Source organism: Nanorana parkeri, unplaced genomic scaffold (assembly GCF_000935625.1).
Source record: "Nanorana parkeri isolate BGI_ZX_2015 unplaced genomic scaffold, ASM93562v1 scaffold436, whole genome shotgun sequence".
Classification (NCBI taxonomy): domain Eukaryota; kingdom Metazoa; phylum Chordata; class Amphibia; order Anura; family Dicroglossidae; genus Nanorana; species Nanorana parkeri.
In genome coordinates this window covers 110,769-128,916 of record NW_017306704.1, presented here as the reverse complement: position 1 = coordinate 128,916, position 18,148 = coordinate 110,769, and the positions used below count along the sequence as shown (strand labels likewise).

Genomic DNA, 18,148 nt, shown 5'->3' with positions numbered 1-18,148 from the left:
GAGAGCTGCAGTTCTCGGGGCATTCTTAGCTGTGAATGCAGCAGAATTATATATTTCAAATACTTTACAGAAATGAAAGCACAGAAGAAACATTTAGGGGCCCATTTATAAACAGGTGAGGTTTTGGCAATCTGCAGGACATCACTGCAAATATTCCACACTGCCCACTGATATTATTTTATAAATCTTCACCATGCTGTATGGAGCAAGCAATGTTCTGTGGTGGGCTCTCTTCATATGGCTGTGGTGAACACTTGGTGAAGAAGATAGAGCACTTTCACATAACCTGCTTCAAAATCACAGAAAGAAGTCAGTTTCTGGCCTGTTTTTTTTTTTTGCAGGCACAAAGACATTATAGTGAATGGGGTTTGGAAGCAAGTAGTGCACAACCTATATTTGAAAGGCAGTGTTTATCAACTTTTTAAAGTTGTGGCACCCTTTAAAAGTATGCAAAATATCGAGGCACCCCAGCCTAAAATGTAAAAGCGTAAATGTAAAAATGTAGGAAACTAAGTGTGATTTCCCCCAAAATCTATAACAAATCCTTACCCTTGATAGGGGTCTGTTATGGATTTAATGGGGGAACCCTACTCAAAAAGCAAACTCTTTATATCAGAGTCTCCCCTTTCATATCAGAAGTCCCTTTTCACGTCAGAGTCCCCACCTCTTTCCATCAGATTCCCCCCTTCCTATAAGAGTCTCTGCCTTTCACCTCAGATTGCCCCCCTTTACATCAGGAGCCCCCCTTCACATCAGAATGCTATCTTTTAATCTTCCCCACAGTGCGACTTAGGCAACATAGCAGGGGGTGGTATATGAAGCAGGTCTGGGCAGAGGTGGACTCCTGCCCTCTTCTGAATACTCCAGGAGGTCCTGTATGTAACCTCTGGATTAACATCATGCATTTCCATGGTGCTGGTGGCTGACTCGTCTGCACCATGGAAATGCATGACACTGTGCAAAAAATTGAAGGCACCTCTGACAAAACAAGAAGGCACACCAGGGTGCCACTGCACCCTGGTTGAGAAAGGCTGGTGTAAGGCACATAGCAATGCTATGATAATGTATAATTTGCTGGTACTCCTTGAACTGGTAATTCATCTCCCAAGCAGCAGTACTGAGGATATGGGAAGTGCACTGCTCATACAGGTATAGAGAGATTCATAAATACCCCAAATTGCACTGCGCTGTGAGGTTATAAAACTTCTACCGACAACAATATATGTGAACAATTATAAAATCCCTATATAAATGTGCAGATTATAACATTTCATTTGTACATTCAGTGCTAATATATTTGTGCCAATATGTTTGTGAACATTCAGCATATATCCAAATCACCACTGTGAAAAGTCCAAAAACTATAGAGTCCACTTTTAATAATAAACGTGTAGTGTGCATATTATCCAACTCTTCGACTGTTCAAGAATCCAATCTATTCTATAAATGTGCTGCTTTTAAAACCACTTGTGTCACACATAAAGTTTTCCGTGCCTCCTTGTAAACCAAAACACCGTGTGTTTTAGTGACTAACCATATGTTAGTCACTAAAAGGGTAAAACATCAGAATTGCCAGGATACTCATTTCTTGCAAATCTTTCGTAAAGAAACCCTCTGGCTAAGATTAAAAAACAGTAACGCAAGCTACTACGTCACTTCTGTCAGGGTGTCCTTAGCCAGGGGGGTGGCGGTGATGCACCTGTGGCGGTGATGCCCCCAGTGACTTTCCCCTGATGCACCCCCCCCCCCCTTCACCTGCCCCCCTCTGAAAAAAATCACATCGTCTCAGGCGGCGAATACCGTAGGGGCACCCAAAAGCTAACCCTAAACTAAAAGAAAGGATTTTTGTTTCGGTTGCACTTTCAAAACAATCCGCCCTAAAACTGCTTACCCTAACAAATAATATATAGCAAGGGTGGCTTGTGCCACAGTAGTTCAGATATGGCACATGACATTTAGGGGTTGATTTACTAACCTTTTAAACACACCACGAACGTGTATACACCTCTGTAGTGTGTTCCCTCCCAGCATGATCTATGGGAGGAATCGAAACACCTTTGTAGTGTGTACACACCCAGCAGGTGTGTTGTTCAAAGCCCTGCAATGAATTGCAAGGTAATGTGGTGTAAATTAGCTCTATGTTATGTTGCTTGCGTTGATGAATGCAGGAATGTAAATGCATGAGCTAACCATTTTTGTCTAAACTGTGAAGCAGCATTATATATGCATCATGTGCATGATTTTTCCATATATGGCATTAGTGGAAATATGCTTTTAGAGACTTTTTGGTTGATAAATACGTTTTGCTGTGTGAAAATCACACACACCTGGTGTGTGTGTGTGTTTAGGTTAGTAAATCAACCCCAAAGGCTCAAATAAAGGCTGTGGACTCTCTAATTTGGCTAGTCTGTATTCTTGACAGTTTTCACAATTTTCCACCATGTGTTCGATATTTCTAGACATGCATTACTAGGTCAATGCATTATCACGTCCTTGATTATTTGGGAAGACAGAGTGCCTCAATGAGCTGTCTGTTGCTTTTGTAACATTTGAGATCTGAGATTACAATACTGCTCCTTTTACATGTAGGTAATGTGTGAAAGACACAGTGACCAATGTCATCATGTGTGATTTTTCTCCACACTTTTCATCAAAAGTAGATCCTTCGGCAGCTTCGTGAATAGACCCCACAGTGTTCTGAAAGAAAAAAAAAATCAGTTTTCTACTTTATCACAGAGTTTGTCCCATTATATCTGTAAAATAGTTTGTGCACTGTAAGTTCAGCATAGCCACTTTAGTTTTAAAAAAATCTGGAAAACTGGAATTGCTTTGTGATTTAAATCTGACCATCTGACTCTAATTTAAACTTTTCCGAGTCATGACAGTTCACATGATCTACAATAGTCTGGCTTTTTGATGGTAATTACAAAGTGATTTTGCTGCATCTAGTCTGGTAACAAATGTTTCTAGGAAGACATGTTGTATTTTCCCGTAAATTGACTAAAATGCACATTTATTAAAATGAATGCACCACTTTGTCCTGCTATACCGACTGAGCAGTGTTCTGTTGGAATTGGTTTGCAGACATTATGTGTCAAGTTGCCCTAATTACTCTCTGCACAGAACATAGATAATAGATAAGATACATTGACCGGAGATGTGTGCAGAGATTGTTTTCACAGAAAAGGTGCATTTGGAAGACCATTTTAAATCATGTGTCATCCATTAATTAGTTTTCCATCTTCCATCTAAAGTCTTTATTTGGTAAATTATTTGATAAATGTGTGTACGGAATTTGTCTATATGGAATATTTTTTTTATCTAAAGTGATGTTTAATTTATACATAGTGTACATAGAATCTGGTGGGCAGAGTTCACTCTGGCCATTTATATCTCATAAGGATTTCATCAAGATCATCCTATCATCATTCCTGGTTTAGTTATTGCCCATTTTGGAGTCTCATTCCTCTCCCTGCAATGTAGGTGTTCTTGGGGGTTTCCACAAGACAAGAAAACATTTGTAAACATTTTTTACCTAATCCAAAAGATACTTAAATATCTTTTTTTGTATGTTATTGTTATTTAACATACAATATAACTATAAAATATATAAAAAAACTAAGATTAAAAAAAACATGCATGGCGCGCTGCATGGCTGACGTTCCCTAAGGCTGCTCCACTCCTCGCCAGCATCTCAGGGGACTAATAGACCGGCAATTAACCCCCGTCCAGACGGAGACACTCACCGGCAGCTGAGGTAATGAGCCAGCCGCGCAGCCATGGCACCCACAGAGCCGGCCGCGCAGCCATGGCACCAGAGCCAAAATATCAAAGAGACCCTGGCGGGATCTTCCTCCAAGATGGCGCCGACCCCCACTCGCTCCAGCACTGCTAAGAGAGCCTCCTCCCCACACTTCCCACACTCAGAGGGAGATGACACAGGCAGCAGGGCCAGATCTCCTTACACTACCAGAGAGCGCTTAGGACACAGAGAGCTCTTGCAGAAAATAGATTGCATGCTGCAGAGAGCACTACAAAGCACATCCAAGCAGATAACTGAAAAACTGACAAAAGAGATTCGTGATCTGAGCCACAGGACAGCTGAACTTGAATCCAGAATGGATTATGTTGCCTGTCGCTGAATACCCATGACCATGAGTTGGACACTATTAAAGATGAAAAGCTACATCTAATGTCTAAACTGAAGATCTTGGAAACCGATCCCGCCGCTCCAATCTGCGGATCCGTGGTATTCCAAAATTGGTAACTGATCTCCAAGCCTTTACCACAGCCTTACTTCAAGAGCTAGTACCCTCTATCCCACACGACAGGCTGGAATTCCAACGTATCCACCGTGCTCTTACACGCCGCACAAAAGATGGTCCACCAAGGGACATCATTATCAAGTTCCAGTATTACCATACTAAAGAATCTATCCTGCAGGAATCCAGGAAAAAAGGGACCCTCTCTTTTCAAGATCATGGCTACCAGGTGTTCGTTGACCTCGCTCCCTCTACTATCTCCAAGAGACGCAAATGGAAACCGGCCCTCCGGCATCTACAACACCACGGTATAGCGTACAGATGGGGCTTCCCTTTTCGTCTCCTTTTCACTTATAGAGGTTGTCAACATCAAGCTACCACATTAGCCGATGCCCTGGGACTGCTTGAAGTACTGGGCCTCACAACGGCTGTCTCTCATCCGCACCGTCCTTCTACCCCAGATCCACGAGGTCCACAACGTACAGCCCCTCCAGCGACCCCTAAGGCATCTTCACCCCCACGATCTCTACAACAACATCGGAAGCGCCTTACCTCGGGAGTCTGAGAATCGGACTCTGTCGGGTGACAGTAACTATAGGTTACCGTTCCTTTTCTCTCCTCACCCCACATTAGGGCTTTTGGGTGCTACCTATATGTAAGGTACACGTTACATTTTGCCTGGCTATTGGCCTTGTTAGACTGCCTATACTGTTTCCAGACACCAACATCTACATACTCGCCCATGCCAGTCCCTTTTTCTTTTTCTTTTAATATGGGACTTTATAGATACTCAATTTTATGCCCCTATAAATCATTGTTACCTGTACTGGTATTTAGGCATGTGTTACGAGCCACAATCCCAGCTCTTTACTGTTGCTCACACCTGTCTCTCACACAGAGTAGTTAAACCTCAGCGTGTTGTTACACCATGCACTAACTAGTCATGTTGCATTTCCAGCCATTGGGGGCGCTACACTAGGGTGCCTATAAGTCAATGTCTCTTCAGGGGTCCGAATACCGCGACTCTCTACTTCTGCAAGACCAGGCTCAACACTCAGACCGATGTTCCCCTGGTGGCTGGAACATGCGTGCTGCTGTTATTTTTAGTTTACTAATTTTTTTGCCAGTTATTTATCTATGTTACTAGTTTTTCCCCTGAGATGCCGGGGAGGTGGTCACTGTGCCCCTCCGTCAACCCCTATCCCAGACAGACATCAGGTTGGGGTTTTTACTTCTGCCCTTCAGCAGGACCCCCATCTGGGGATTGCCCTGCTGATATGGTCAGAAACTTATGTTCAAAATATTGTTTACTAACATGTTTTTATTTTTGTTCTTGTTTCTCTTCCCTCCCTCACCTCCTCACCACTTCTCTTCGTGATGCCCGATGCCCGCTCATCAGTCGGTATGTACTTTCCATTGCACCTTTTCATCCACCTTGAACATGTCCTCTAATATTAAAATACTGTCACTAAACGTCAAAGGCTTTAACTCCCCTCGTAAACTATAACTATAGTAACTTACTACGCACCTAACTCCAGACAACTCCCCTTCTTCAAACACCTTTTATCCACTGTCAGCACTCATCAACAAGGCACACTCCTGCTTTGTGGAGATTCTAATGTAACCATACATCCTAGCCTAGATAAATCAACAATTAATGATCCCTCCATTGATAGCTCCAAAGTTTTCCGTACACTTCTCTCTCAATATTCACTGATAGATTGTTGGAGGGAGTTGCACCCCTCCTCCAGAGAATACACTTTTTACTCAAACCCACATTATTCGTTTTCCAGGATAGATCACTTTTTTGTTTCTCACTCCACTCTCCCTTCAGTGGTCGAATCAAACATTGCTCCATTCCCCTGGAACGACCATCATGGGGTGACTCTTTCAGTGTCCTCCTTATGGTCTGAACACACAGATCGCTCCTGGACTATGGATGATTCCCTTCTCACAGATAGAAACACCCAATTGGCTATAAAAGATGCTCTGCAGGAATACATTTTACATAACAAAACCTCAGACATTGCGCCCACTATGCCCTGGGAGGCGCATAAGCCGGTTCTGCGAGGCACATGTATACTTTCACCCTTAAGAAAAAAAATAAGGTTAGCTCTTTTACATGACCTTGAAACGCAATTTAATGGCGCTTCTAGATCCTTTAGTTTACATCCAACTGCCCCAAATAAATCCCTGGTGGAAAGGACTAGCCACGACCTCAACCTTCTACTAGCCAGCTTTACTGAAAAAAGCCTCCGCAGGACACAACATAAGTTCTACCTTCAAAGCAATAAGCAAACTGCCCTCCTTGCAAGAAGATTACGCAAAATTGATCTGCACCAAAAACCCCTCCACCTTCGCCTCTCCGACAACTCCCTATCTAGTAATCCCCACAAAATTTTCCAATAATTTTCTAAACATTCATCTAAACTCTATAACTCAACCACCCCTTTTGACCCCAACATAGCCTCCACCCTGTTCTCCGTTGTGACCATGCCTGCTGTGCCTGAGTCTATTCATACATCTCTCGATGCCCCTATTACTAACCTAGAAGCGCTAGCGGCTATAAAAACGCTCAAACTCTACAAGAGTGGATAACTTTACGGCTTTACTATAAGAAATTTTCTGAATTCTTAGCACCTCTACTGACAGCTGCTTTTAACGATGTTCGTGATGGGTCAAAATTCAGAACAGAATATTTCTCGGCCACTATTTGCATGGTTCCAAAACCGGATACAGATGGAGCCCACTGGTCCAATTACAGACCAATCTCGCTCTTAAATATCGAAAATTTAATTATTAGCCAAAATATTAGCAACAAGACTCAACTCAATCATTCCTGACCTTATTCACAAAGACCAGGTTGGCTTTATCCCCGGTGTCAAGCTGGTGACAATGTGCGCAGAGCTTGTCTCCTAATAGAAAAAGCTAAGCAACGAGGCATTCCATTTATGCTCTTATCTTTGGACATGCAAAAAGCGTTTGATTCCCTCTCTTGGCGATATTTGTTCTACATACTCAATAAATGGGGCTTCGGGTCGAGATTCTGTACCTGGATTACTGCATTATACTCTAACCCTACGGCATCTGTGAAATACGCTGGGCATAGATGCGCTCCCTTTTCCATCCTGCAAGGCACTAGACAGGGTTGTCCCCTGTCCCCATTATTATTTGCATTGGCCATTGAGCCCCTAGCACAGTTGATTAGAGACCACTCGGACATCGCAGGCATTTCACTAGTGGGGCATCATCATAAATTATGTCTCTCCACTGACGATATCTTATTTTTTCTCTCTAACCCCCTCATCTCTCTTACTAACTCTTTAAACCTGTTAGACTCCTTCAGCCGCCTCTCGGGATTACATCTAAACACGACAAAATCCAAAGCCCTAAATATCATGAGTGCTGGGGCAGCTGTGTCTTCCCATCCATCTGAATGCGTCACAGGTGATGCACAGAGGGATGATAGGCAGGGCTGTGGGAGCTATGTGGCAGATTTATAATGATATTACATAGTTACATAGTCAGGTTGAAAATAGACACAAGTCCATCGAGTTCAACCTATAGAGATACGGAAAAAAAACAAAAAGAGAAGAAAAGCCTAAAGAGAACGCTATGCCCACAGCTACCCCCTGTCGATCCAGAGGAAGGCAAAAAAACCCTATAAAGCATGGTTCAGTTTGATCCAACAGGGGAACAAAATCCCTCCCTGATCCCATAAGGCAATCGGATATTCGCTGGATCAACAATCTCTGATGCCTAATATACCTATAAGAACTCAATATCCAGTAATATTCTGTGCATTTAAGAATACATCCAGATGTTTTTTTTTAAACAATTAACTGAGCTAGCTAGAACTAGCTCCTGGGGGAGTCTATTCCACATTTTCACAGCTCTAACTGTGAAGAATCCTTTATGTATGCAAAGGTTAAACCTCTTTTCCTCTAGAAGCAAAGAGTGCCCCTTGTCCTTTGCAGTGACCTTAATGTGAATAATTTGGCACCAAGCTCTTTATATGGACCATTTATGTATTTATACATTGTGATCATGTCCCCTCTTATTCGCCTCTTCTCCAGAGAGAACAAATTCAGGTCAGCTAATCTTTCCTCGTAGCTGAGCTCCTCCATGCCTCTTATGAGTTTAGTTGCCCTTCACTGCACTTTCTCCAGGTCCACAACATCCTTTTTGTGAACTGGTGCCCAAAACTGAAATGCATATTCCAGATGAGGTCTTACTAATGCTTTGTACAGGGGCAGGATTATGTCTCTATCTCTGGAGCCTACACCCCTTTTAATACAAGAAAGTATTTTGCGTGCTTTAGAAACTGCTTGTTTGTATGTATGTTTATCTTATTTCATATGTTTATCTCATCGAAAATCTGTCTAATTTCCAACGATATATATCAGTTGCACTCCTGTGCAAAAATGTCTGTTGCCTAAATTTTCCAAATCAGGGCTGCATTTGATTAAAAAGACAGGTCCATTTTATATAAGAAAACTGCTGATCTGATCTGTTGAGATCTAAGCAAGGCAAAGTGTGTGGTTCCCTAACTGCTGTTTTGTTTTATTCCACATTATTACCCAGTGTCATAGTTTTTTTAAAATGTTGAATGAACCGTATGGTTGAAAATGTGATTGCATGTTTCCATGAACCAGGGCATATTCTTACCTTTTGTTTTTACAAACCGTGCTTCAGGCGGTAATTGTTTTATTTTTTCTTCTTTGCCTGAGAAATATAAATATGACTTACTCTAAAACTTTAGTTATATTAGACCTTTCTTTTTTTATTTCATAAGCTTTGATTCATCTGACAACAACTTCAGATAAAACTTTTTCTTTTTTTTCTTTGCTGTTGCTAAGACTAGTTGTCATGCTTAAAGCACAGTATTCTCCTCCCCCAGATACTTATTTTATTGCCTGGAGCAATACCCCATAGCTGTACCAATTGCTGTCATTTCAAATTACACTGGCTTTTCTTCTTGCTCATCTGTGTCTTACCCTTTCAGGGCTCGGCATAGCTTCAAATAACTACAAATTATTTGATGCTGGTTGTAGCAGCTAAAATGATTATATGTGCTCTTCACTATAAGAGGCAGCTAAAATGTTACATTCCTGATCTTGAATTTCTCAGTGCTATCAACATCATCTCACTGCAATCATGAAAAAGAATTGGATGGTTTGGAATTAATTAAAAGGAAAATTGTATCTGCCAAGAAGACTCCAGTCAACTTTGAAAAATTGGACTCAGTGTCATCTGATAAGGAAAGAGTAGATGTTTAATGTTCGCTGTGTTTCCCAGATAAGTAAACAGTTTTCTCTATGGATCGATGACTTGTTCCCTGCCAGTAAAGTAATGGCAAAACAAATGACAAATCCAATTATTATCCTAATTTAATATCCTGTGCATTTCTGCAAGAAAAAAGTTCTAGAGCGCTGACTATAAGTTTTGATTTACCAGAATGCTAATGTTGCAAGCTTAGCTAGCTTAGTCCTGTACAGTTTGCTTAGAGCAAAAGTTAATGTTGCTTTTCAAGTAGATTTCTGCTTGCTTGACCCTATACATATAGATTGCAAGAGTATCAGTCATTTTCCCTTATTCATTTCTAGAAGAGTTTTTAAAGTAAGGTGGAAGAGTTTATCACGGAAAGACAAATTCCACCTTTCTAAAAATGTAATATTATAAGGCAGATAGCAAAATATTCAATTTTGTATTTGCAATGCCATCTATGCCACAACATTACCACAGTGTCCACTGTGTTAATGTGTTGTTGTTATGTTTCTACACATAGTGGAGACAATCTGGGAACTGAAGAAAGAAAGCCACACCATAAATGAAAAGCTGAGAGCATTAAAGGGAATTTAAATATTGTAACTTGCTGTGTCCCCCTCCCATTCCTTGCTGCTGGATAATTAAAGTTAAGAATAGTAGAACTACAATATTTCCCAGTATAGATGGACAGATTTTTTTGCTACTTTCTTCTTATAGCCAAGTCTCAGGGTTAGATCTGTGTAAGGCATCGGAACCTATTCTTGGTTGTAGGAATGCATTTCAGCAGTTTTGTATTTTAGGCAGCTAGCAGCATGCTTTAGGGACCGGATATTATAATGTTGCAGTTTTTGGTGGTGCTGCATCATTGCCTGTACATTTTTTTTTTTTTATGTCTGAGAACCCTCTTTTTAATATGCTGTATCTTCTGAATTGTTTTCATGTAGAATGTAGTCTACATCTACTCCATCTGAAACCAGTTATGTGTTTACTTTGAACAGGTGCATTCTGTTCCTTCTGTGCACTCCACCACTCTTGGGGAAGATCTGGGAGCACGTCGTTTAAAGTTACACAACTTGACATTGGATCTTTGTGTCATGACCTGGTCTTCTTCCTATAAAGCAGATAGTAGCCTTGCAGTCCTGTGGCAGTATTTAACATGCATGTTGTTCATGTTAGAGGCATGGGAAATGCAGCTTATAAATAAAAGTTAACTGTTATTTCCATTTTCTTAGATATAAATATATATTTTCTAATGTGTATTGTTTTCTTCCAGGTTCCACCAATACTGCTGGATAAACAGTTCTCTGAATTTACTCCCGACATTACTCCAATCATTTTGGCTGCTCATACAAACAATTATGAAATTATAAAACACCTGGTTCAGAAAGGTGTCTCGATCCCAAGACCACACGAGGTTCGGTGTAACTGCGTGGAATGCGTTTCTGGTTCTGATGTGGATAGTTTACGACACTCTCGCTCAAGGCTGAATATCTACAGGGCACTGGCAAGCCCATCTTTAGTTTCACTGTCAAGTGAGGATCCCTTTCTAACTGCGTTTCAGCTAAGCTGGGAGCTTCAGGAGTTAAGTAAAGTGGAAAATGAATTTAAATCTGAGTACGAGGAGCTGTCAAGGCAATGTAAGCAATTTGCAAAAGACCTTCTGGACCAAACAAGGAGCTCCAGGGAATTGGAAATTGTTCTTAACTATAGGGATGATGGTGGTCTCTTGGAAGAACAGAATGGCAATGACCTTGCCCGTCTCAAATTGGCAATTAAGTACCACCAGAAAGAGGTATGCTTTTTTTTTAAATTCAAAAACAGTACAGCAGTTATTGTTTACATATTTACTCGTTATGGTACATGAATTGTAAAATCTGCAAGCTCAAAAGTAAAAAAATAAATATTTGATTATACAGGTACAGCTTCCTGTATCGAAAAACATGTCATGCGCCAAGTTCAACCGTTTCAAAATGTAAAAAAAACAGTTCCTGCTTATCTGTACAAATGTCATAGAAAGACACAGCTGCAAAGCTGTTTCTCTTACAGAAAAGGTATGAAATTCTGTTTTATGAGGGTAAGGATCCCGGAGCCAGTCTAGTGTGGATGGAGGTCATTTTAGTTTAGGCGTACATGCTTATTAAAATACCCTTTATAACATTCAACACAATGGGATATTATTGCTGGCTGTTTCTTAAGGGCGACTGTACCTTTGCAGTGGGGAAAGGGGGCACAGCTCTTGCCATGATGTGAAGTATGTCCTGTATAATATTATAATATTATACAGCATATTTGCACAAGATGGTATACTTTCCTTTCAAAGTGCTCTTTTTCAGCGATACAATGTCCACACTCTCGTTCATCACTCTGCTGCCACCGCTGGCATCCTTTATAGCTCTTCTTCTGGGTCCGGAGTCTTCAGCCATCTTGCTTAGCTGCCCTAGGATAATTTAACTCCTGCAAATGCACACATAATCCATAAATAATGGATAATGGGTCAAGAGTGGCAAAAAAGGTTCAATTTTAGATAAAGTTGATTTTGCCTGCTTAAAATCAGCAAAGACCATGTTGATGTTAATAGCATGATAAAACAAATTGTGAAATACCTGGAAGATGATTTGCTTTGACTTTTTATAAAAGATGAAATGCTGTGAAATGTAAACTTTAATTTTTTTGTCAATAGACCAATTAGTCCACCCGAAATAGCATATGACGGTGCATGGTAACCAAATTATCAAACTATAACCAAGTGCCAAAAGCAAAACAATTGTCCAAGTTCTGAACGTTAACAAAACATAGAATTTGAGCTATATGTCTGTTCAACCATAATTTACCTCTTTCACATTAAGTGCACCCAAACTTATTTTATATTGTTTTTTAGAGGACAAATATGGTTTTCGTTTGACATCAAATATTTATAAATGAACTGTAAATATATATGCATAAAATCTAACCAATTATAAGAACTTAAGAAGTATTGGGAATATCATAATGCTAATATGTTTTAGTGCAATAAAACACCCATTATTGTATTCTACAATGTCCTAGTACATCAATACCCCCCATTTACAGGTTTAATGGGGTTTTATGGGAGTTACAGGGCCAAATATGGGGCTTGAACATTTCAGTTATCATACATAGAATTTCGGCACATTGCATTTCCGAGCCTAGGTTGATTTGAGACAGTATGGCAGCCTTGAAAAGAAAATGGATGCATAATAACATACTATTTTCAAAAGTAGACAGCCCAGAGTATTATAAATAGGGTATTTTGAGTTGTTTTGTGTAGCCACTTTATCACATATGCTGGCCACACTTAGAAGCTTATACTTTCGTCTGTGCTCTTCACACACATACATTCAATTTTCACATAATATGTAATAACCCTTATATGTCTTGCTGCAATAAAGCCCCAATATTTGTAATGAGCAATGTCTAATAAATATAACGGTACCCCCATGTACTGGTTATACAGTTTTTTTGGAAACTTACAGGGCCAAATATATTGCATACCCATTTCAAAACTTGGAAATTTGAAACATTGATTTACTGGGTCTAGGTCGCCTTTGAGACAGTATGGCAGCCTAGCCTAATTTTCCAGATAGATGTCAAAAAGCAAAGTCAGCACAAGCCGAGTCAAAAACCAGTTTATACGAAATACTGTGATCAGAAACTAGGTAAAAGGGTAAAAAACGTAAAAAGGGTCAAATGTTAGACACAGGTAAAAATCACACCACAAAAATGCTGAACAGTACTACCGTACTCATCAGTGTGATCACAGCAATAAAACTGTGATTAGTGCTGAAGGGCTTATTTTTTTTTAAATAAAAGAATTGAAAATGGGTAAAACTAACAAAAGGTAAAATTATAATTTAAAAAATGAAAAAAATCACACCTCAATATGTACTAAAAAACTTTGATCAGCGCCGAAGGAGCTAATTTAAAATAAATAAATAATAAAAATAAATTTTTTTAAAAACACAGCAATCCTGACCAGTACTATTGTACTGATCAGAGTGATCACAGTTATAAAACTGTGATCAGCAATTAAGGAGTTAATTTCTTTTATATAAAGGTGTTTTCATTATTATTACTTCTGGAACCCGTAATACCTACTGGGACACTTAGGGGTCTATTCACAAAGCTGCCGAGGGCAGCCGAGTGAATGACCGATCAGAAGTGAAGTGAGCCGAACACCGTTCGGCTATTCACTTCAGGCTGGTACGGCTGATTTCAGCCGTATATTGGCTGAAATCAGCCGTACATCGGCTTGCTTCGTGTGGCTTCGGATCAGCCGAACATGCTCAGCATGTTCGGCTGACCCGAAGTGCAGAAGGAGTTCGACTCAGCCGATCCAACATCTGGATTGGCTGAGCCGAACCTCCGGCAGGCTTCACACTGCTGTTCGGGCTATTCTGAAAGATCCCGAACAGCAGTGAGAGAATAGCCGAATGCCGCCGAGTGGCATTTGGCTCGGCTGTTCTGCTCGGTCCCTCAGAGGCACCGAGCAGAACAGAAAAAGAGTGAAAAAAGTAGAAAAAAGTAAATAGAAAACGATTGTGCAGAGCTAGCAGTGACAGCTAGCTCCGCCCAATAGTTTCCTATTGTCCGGCGGCTCTGCTGCTGTAAAAAAAAAAAAATTAAAAAATTGTAAAAACTCTCCCTGGGGCCCCGGGAGCCCCCCGCTCCCGGCCGCCAAGGAGAGAAACACAGCTGTGTCTTTTTTTCTTCATTCTGGCACGAGCGATGTCAGAATAGAGAAAAAAAAAATTCCCATTCAAAAGCATTGAGAGTTTACTATTGGCTATTTCAATTTGCAATAGCCAATAGTAAACTAGCATTGTTCCCGCCCTCTGCTGGTGGACCTGGTGGGGAACTGCAAAAGAGGGCGGGTACAATGCTAGTTTACTATTGGCTATTGCAATAGAAATAGCCAATAGTAATGTCCCAATGCTTTTGAATGGGACTTTTTTTTTTTTTTTTTATTCTGACATCGCTCCGTGTCAGAATAAAGAAATAAGACAGAGCGGGGTTTTTCTCCTTGGCGGCCGGGAGCAGGAGACTCCCGGGGCGCCAGGGAGAGTCAGATGCTTGGAGATCAGTGTCCCTGGTTAGCAACCAGGGACGCTGATCTCTCTGAAAGTGGCCGGAGCCAGCCGTAAGATCACGGCTGGCTCCGCCCAGCTGTCAGAAGCAGGCTGTCGGCCGGCCAATGGCCGGCCGCTCGGCCAGCTTCGTCTTTTAGCACGGCTCAGCGCTCGACTGAGCTGCTCGGCCGTGATCGGGAGCTGTACGGGCTATTGTGAATAGCCGTACAGCTCCCCCTCGGTTCTCCTGAACCGAAGGGGTCCTGGTGCCGAAGCTAGCCGAAGGATCGGCCGAAGCTACGGCCAGATCCTTCGGCAGCTTTGTGAATAGACCCCTTAGTAGCACTGATCTACTTCTCTCACCTCAGATCACACTGAGGAGAGAGAGAGAAGCAGAGGCAGAACTGACAGCCAATGATTTGAATCATTGGCTGTCACAATGTGTAACTGATTGCAGTGACTGCCTGTCACTGCGATCATGTGGCCTGAATTGCAGATTGCCTGAGATTCCAGGCAAGTCCCCGCATCAGGTCACGACGGGCAAGTATAACAGGGAGGGTGGAACGGATGGACTTAGAAGCTAGGACGTTCCATGCCGCCCTAACGTCTTTAAAGCCCATGCTTTCCAGGTCAGCATGGAACGTCCTAACATCAGGAACTGGTTTAGCAAATTCATTTTTAGATATAAAATAGATTACACACCTGGGACCCTTTTGTTAATGTTATATGTAGCCTCAAAACTACCAACCTCCCTTACTCAGCAGACAGGTGAAGATAGGTTTACCTTTGGATAAAATGATCAAACATACCGCTGGATGCTTGTTGCACTAGATTTGTGTTGATTTGTATGTAATCACACATATGATTTAGGCAATGACAGAAGGATGACGTTATTTAATGACTCTCTGTTCTGTAAAAACACTTTTGCATATAATGGCCTAATATGTAAGTATCAGTTTGTTGTATTAGATTTATGTTTATTTTTATGTAATTGCGCAAATGACTCAGGCTTTGACAGAAGGATGACTTTTTAAATGAGTCTATATTTATTGAAGATTAAAGCAATTTGACAGCTCCCACTCACATCTATATATAGAACAAGGCCTGGTGTATTTTCTGCACTCAGTGAACCATGTCCATATGTTTTACTGTGTGTTAAAGTTGCAGTAAATGCAAAGAATGCATGTATTTATTTTAAAGATCTTCATTGTTTTTCCAATAATGTTCATGTAACCTTACTTATTTGTCATTACGTAATCAGTGTTTGTCTGTTTGTTTATAAAACCTAATAACTGATAATTAAATTGCAAGGCATGCAAGCAAGAATCGTGAGAAAAACTATGGGCAATGTTGTATGCTGTATGTTCTGTTTATCTTATTATATATTTGCATGGGAATATGAGATAGGCTCCTATTATTTAGAAAAATGTCACTACTATTAGTTCAGGCCCACCCTCTGGGACTCAAAGAACTATTGAACATGAGTGTCAAACTCAGAAGAGACCTAAATCCAGTATCTTCTCTGATGTTTATGACTAAGAAACTAAGAACTAAGAAACTCATCTAAAAGTTTCTTGAATTTATCTATGCTATCAGCGGATACCACTGACTTTGAAAGGGAATTCCAAATTTGTACTACTCTCACAGTAAAAAAAAAAAACCTTGCGCAGTGTTAGATTAAACCTTCTCTCTTCTATCCTCATGTTGTGTATTCAAATTAGGTCCCCTGTTAAGCACCTTTTTTTCTAACAAGAACAAGATTTATTTCTGGAGGCGATCTTCGTAACTCAGGCCTTCCATTCCCCTTTATTATTTTTTTTTAATTATAGGTATTTATATAGTGCCAGCAATTTACACAGCGCACATTCACATCAGTCCCTGCCCTCAAGAAATCTACAATCTAAGGTTCCTATCTCACATGCATACATTCAGGGCCAATTTACCTACCAGCATGTCTTTGGAGTGTGAGAGAAAACCCATGTTAGCACAGGGAGAACATGCAAACTCCCTTTTGCAGATAGCAACCTGGCCGGGATTCGAACCAGGGACCCCCAGTGCTGCAAGGCAGAAGTGTCAACCACTATGCCACTGTGCTGCTAATTACGTAGCCCTTCTCTAAACTCCCTCAAGTTTGAGGATGTCTTTCCTGGTAGTCATAAACAAGCTGGCAAGAATATATTTCATGTATATTGAATTAGTGGTGACATATATAATCACTTCAGTAACCAACCTAAACATAAACGTTTTTCTGCCAGGCCCTGCCTTCCATTTTTTTTGCCAGCGAGGCTGCTTTTTGCTGTTTTGTATTGTTTTTCACTTACAGCTTTGACAGACCCTCCAAAACATTTATTTTCTCAAAGCACAAAACTTGTAGAATGAATACATTCTGATACTGATTTTGTATTTCCGATGACAATTCCAAAAATGTTTATCAAAACCATATTTTCAATTAGGAAAAATCTCAAATCAATATTACAGCACACAAGCACAACGTAACTTCCAAAACTCCTACTAAATCCAAAAAAAACCGCATTAAGTTTAAAATAATATGTGTTTATACATTATAAATTGTACCTTTTTTGCAAAATTGTGAAAATCAGTGTGATGAGTTGCAGTTGCAGTGTGGTGAGTTGCAACGCACCATGCCAGGGGACATCAACACATGCTCTGCGTGTTGATATAAAATCATCTTACATTCATTAGTTAAAGGAGAACTATGAGGTGAGTGAATTACTCATCCTCATAGTTTGAGCCGACGTGTGACAATTAAACTGTCACACGTCGGCTCCATAGGTTGGGAAGTGAGCAAACGCATACCGTCGCTCGCTCACTCCTCGATCATCTCCCTGCAGATTCCCCTCCTCCCCGCTCCGATCCTCCAGCGCTGTCTGGAGGAACGTATGGGGAGGGGGCGGGTACAGCTGGCTCTGCCTCTAGATAGGCAGAGCCAGTTGTCATTCACGCAGCTGGGTGGATCTCGACAGCATTGGACAGGATCCGTCCCGGTTGCTGTGGTCTCAGTATATCATGAGCTGTAGCTCGCGATATACTGAGCTTTGGTTCATGGGAGGATGCTAGTATATGTCCTCCCGTGACCCTTAAGAGAACTATGGGGAAAAACACTTACCCCATAGTCCTCTTTTAAATAAACATTTTTTTCTATACTTAAAATGACTATTTTTCCACTTCCTGGTATTTAGGCATTATTGATGTAGCCTGTGCCTAAGAGATGCATCCTGGGAAGGTTACATCACAGGGCATTGCTGGGAAATCTCCTCAGTAAACTGCATAATCTCGTAAGATTTCAGGAAAACACATGTCCAAGTCACATGGTCCAAAGTTTCGGGAAGTAAAGGGAGATTTACTAATCTGCCCTTAGTAAAAATGGCCACTGTGAGAAGACTAGAGAAAAAGAGAAAAAGAAGGTTTGCAAATGATAAAAAGTCAGCAATTATCTATAAGTAGTAGTGTTTGTAGATTGTCATCATTAAACATTTCTAAAGGCATCATTGTTGTCATTTTAAAGATAAGAGG

The 18,148-nt window shown here is 40.8% G+C and overlaps 1 protein-coding gene across 1 annotated transcript in view; it reads left to right on the top strand.

Annotated features, from left to right (window-relative positions):
- Positions 1 to 18,148, top strand: part of TRPC4 (transient receptor potential cation channel subfamily C member 4) — a 146,344-nt gene that overhangs the window by 66,917 nt on the left and 61,279 nt on the right. The window contains exon 3 of the mRNA XM_018560171.1: positions 10,804 to 11,322. Coding sequence (XP_018415673.1) covers positions 10,804 to 11,322 — 519 coding nt within the window. The remainder of the gene's footprint in view (positions 1 to 10,803; positions 11,323 to 18,148) is intronic.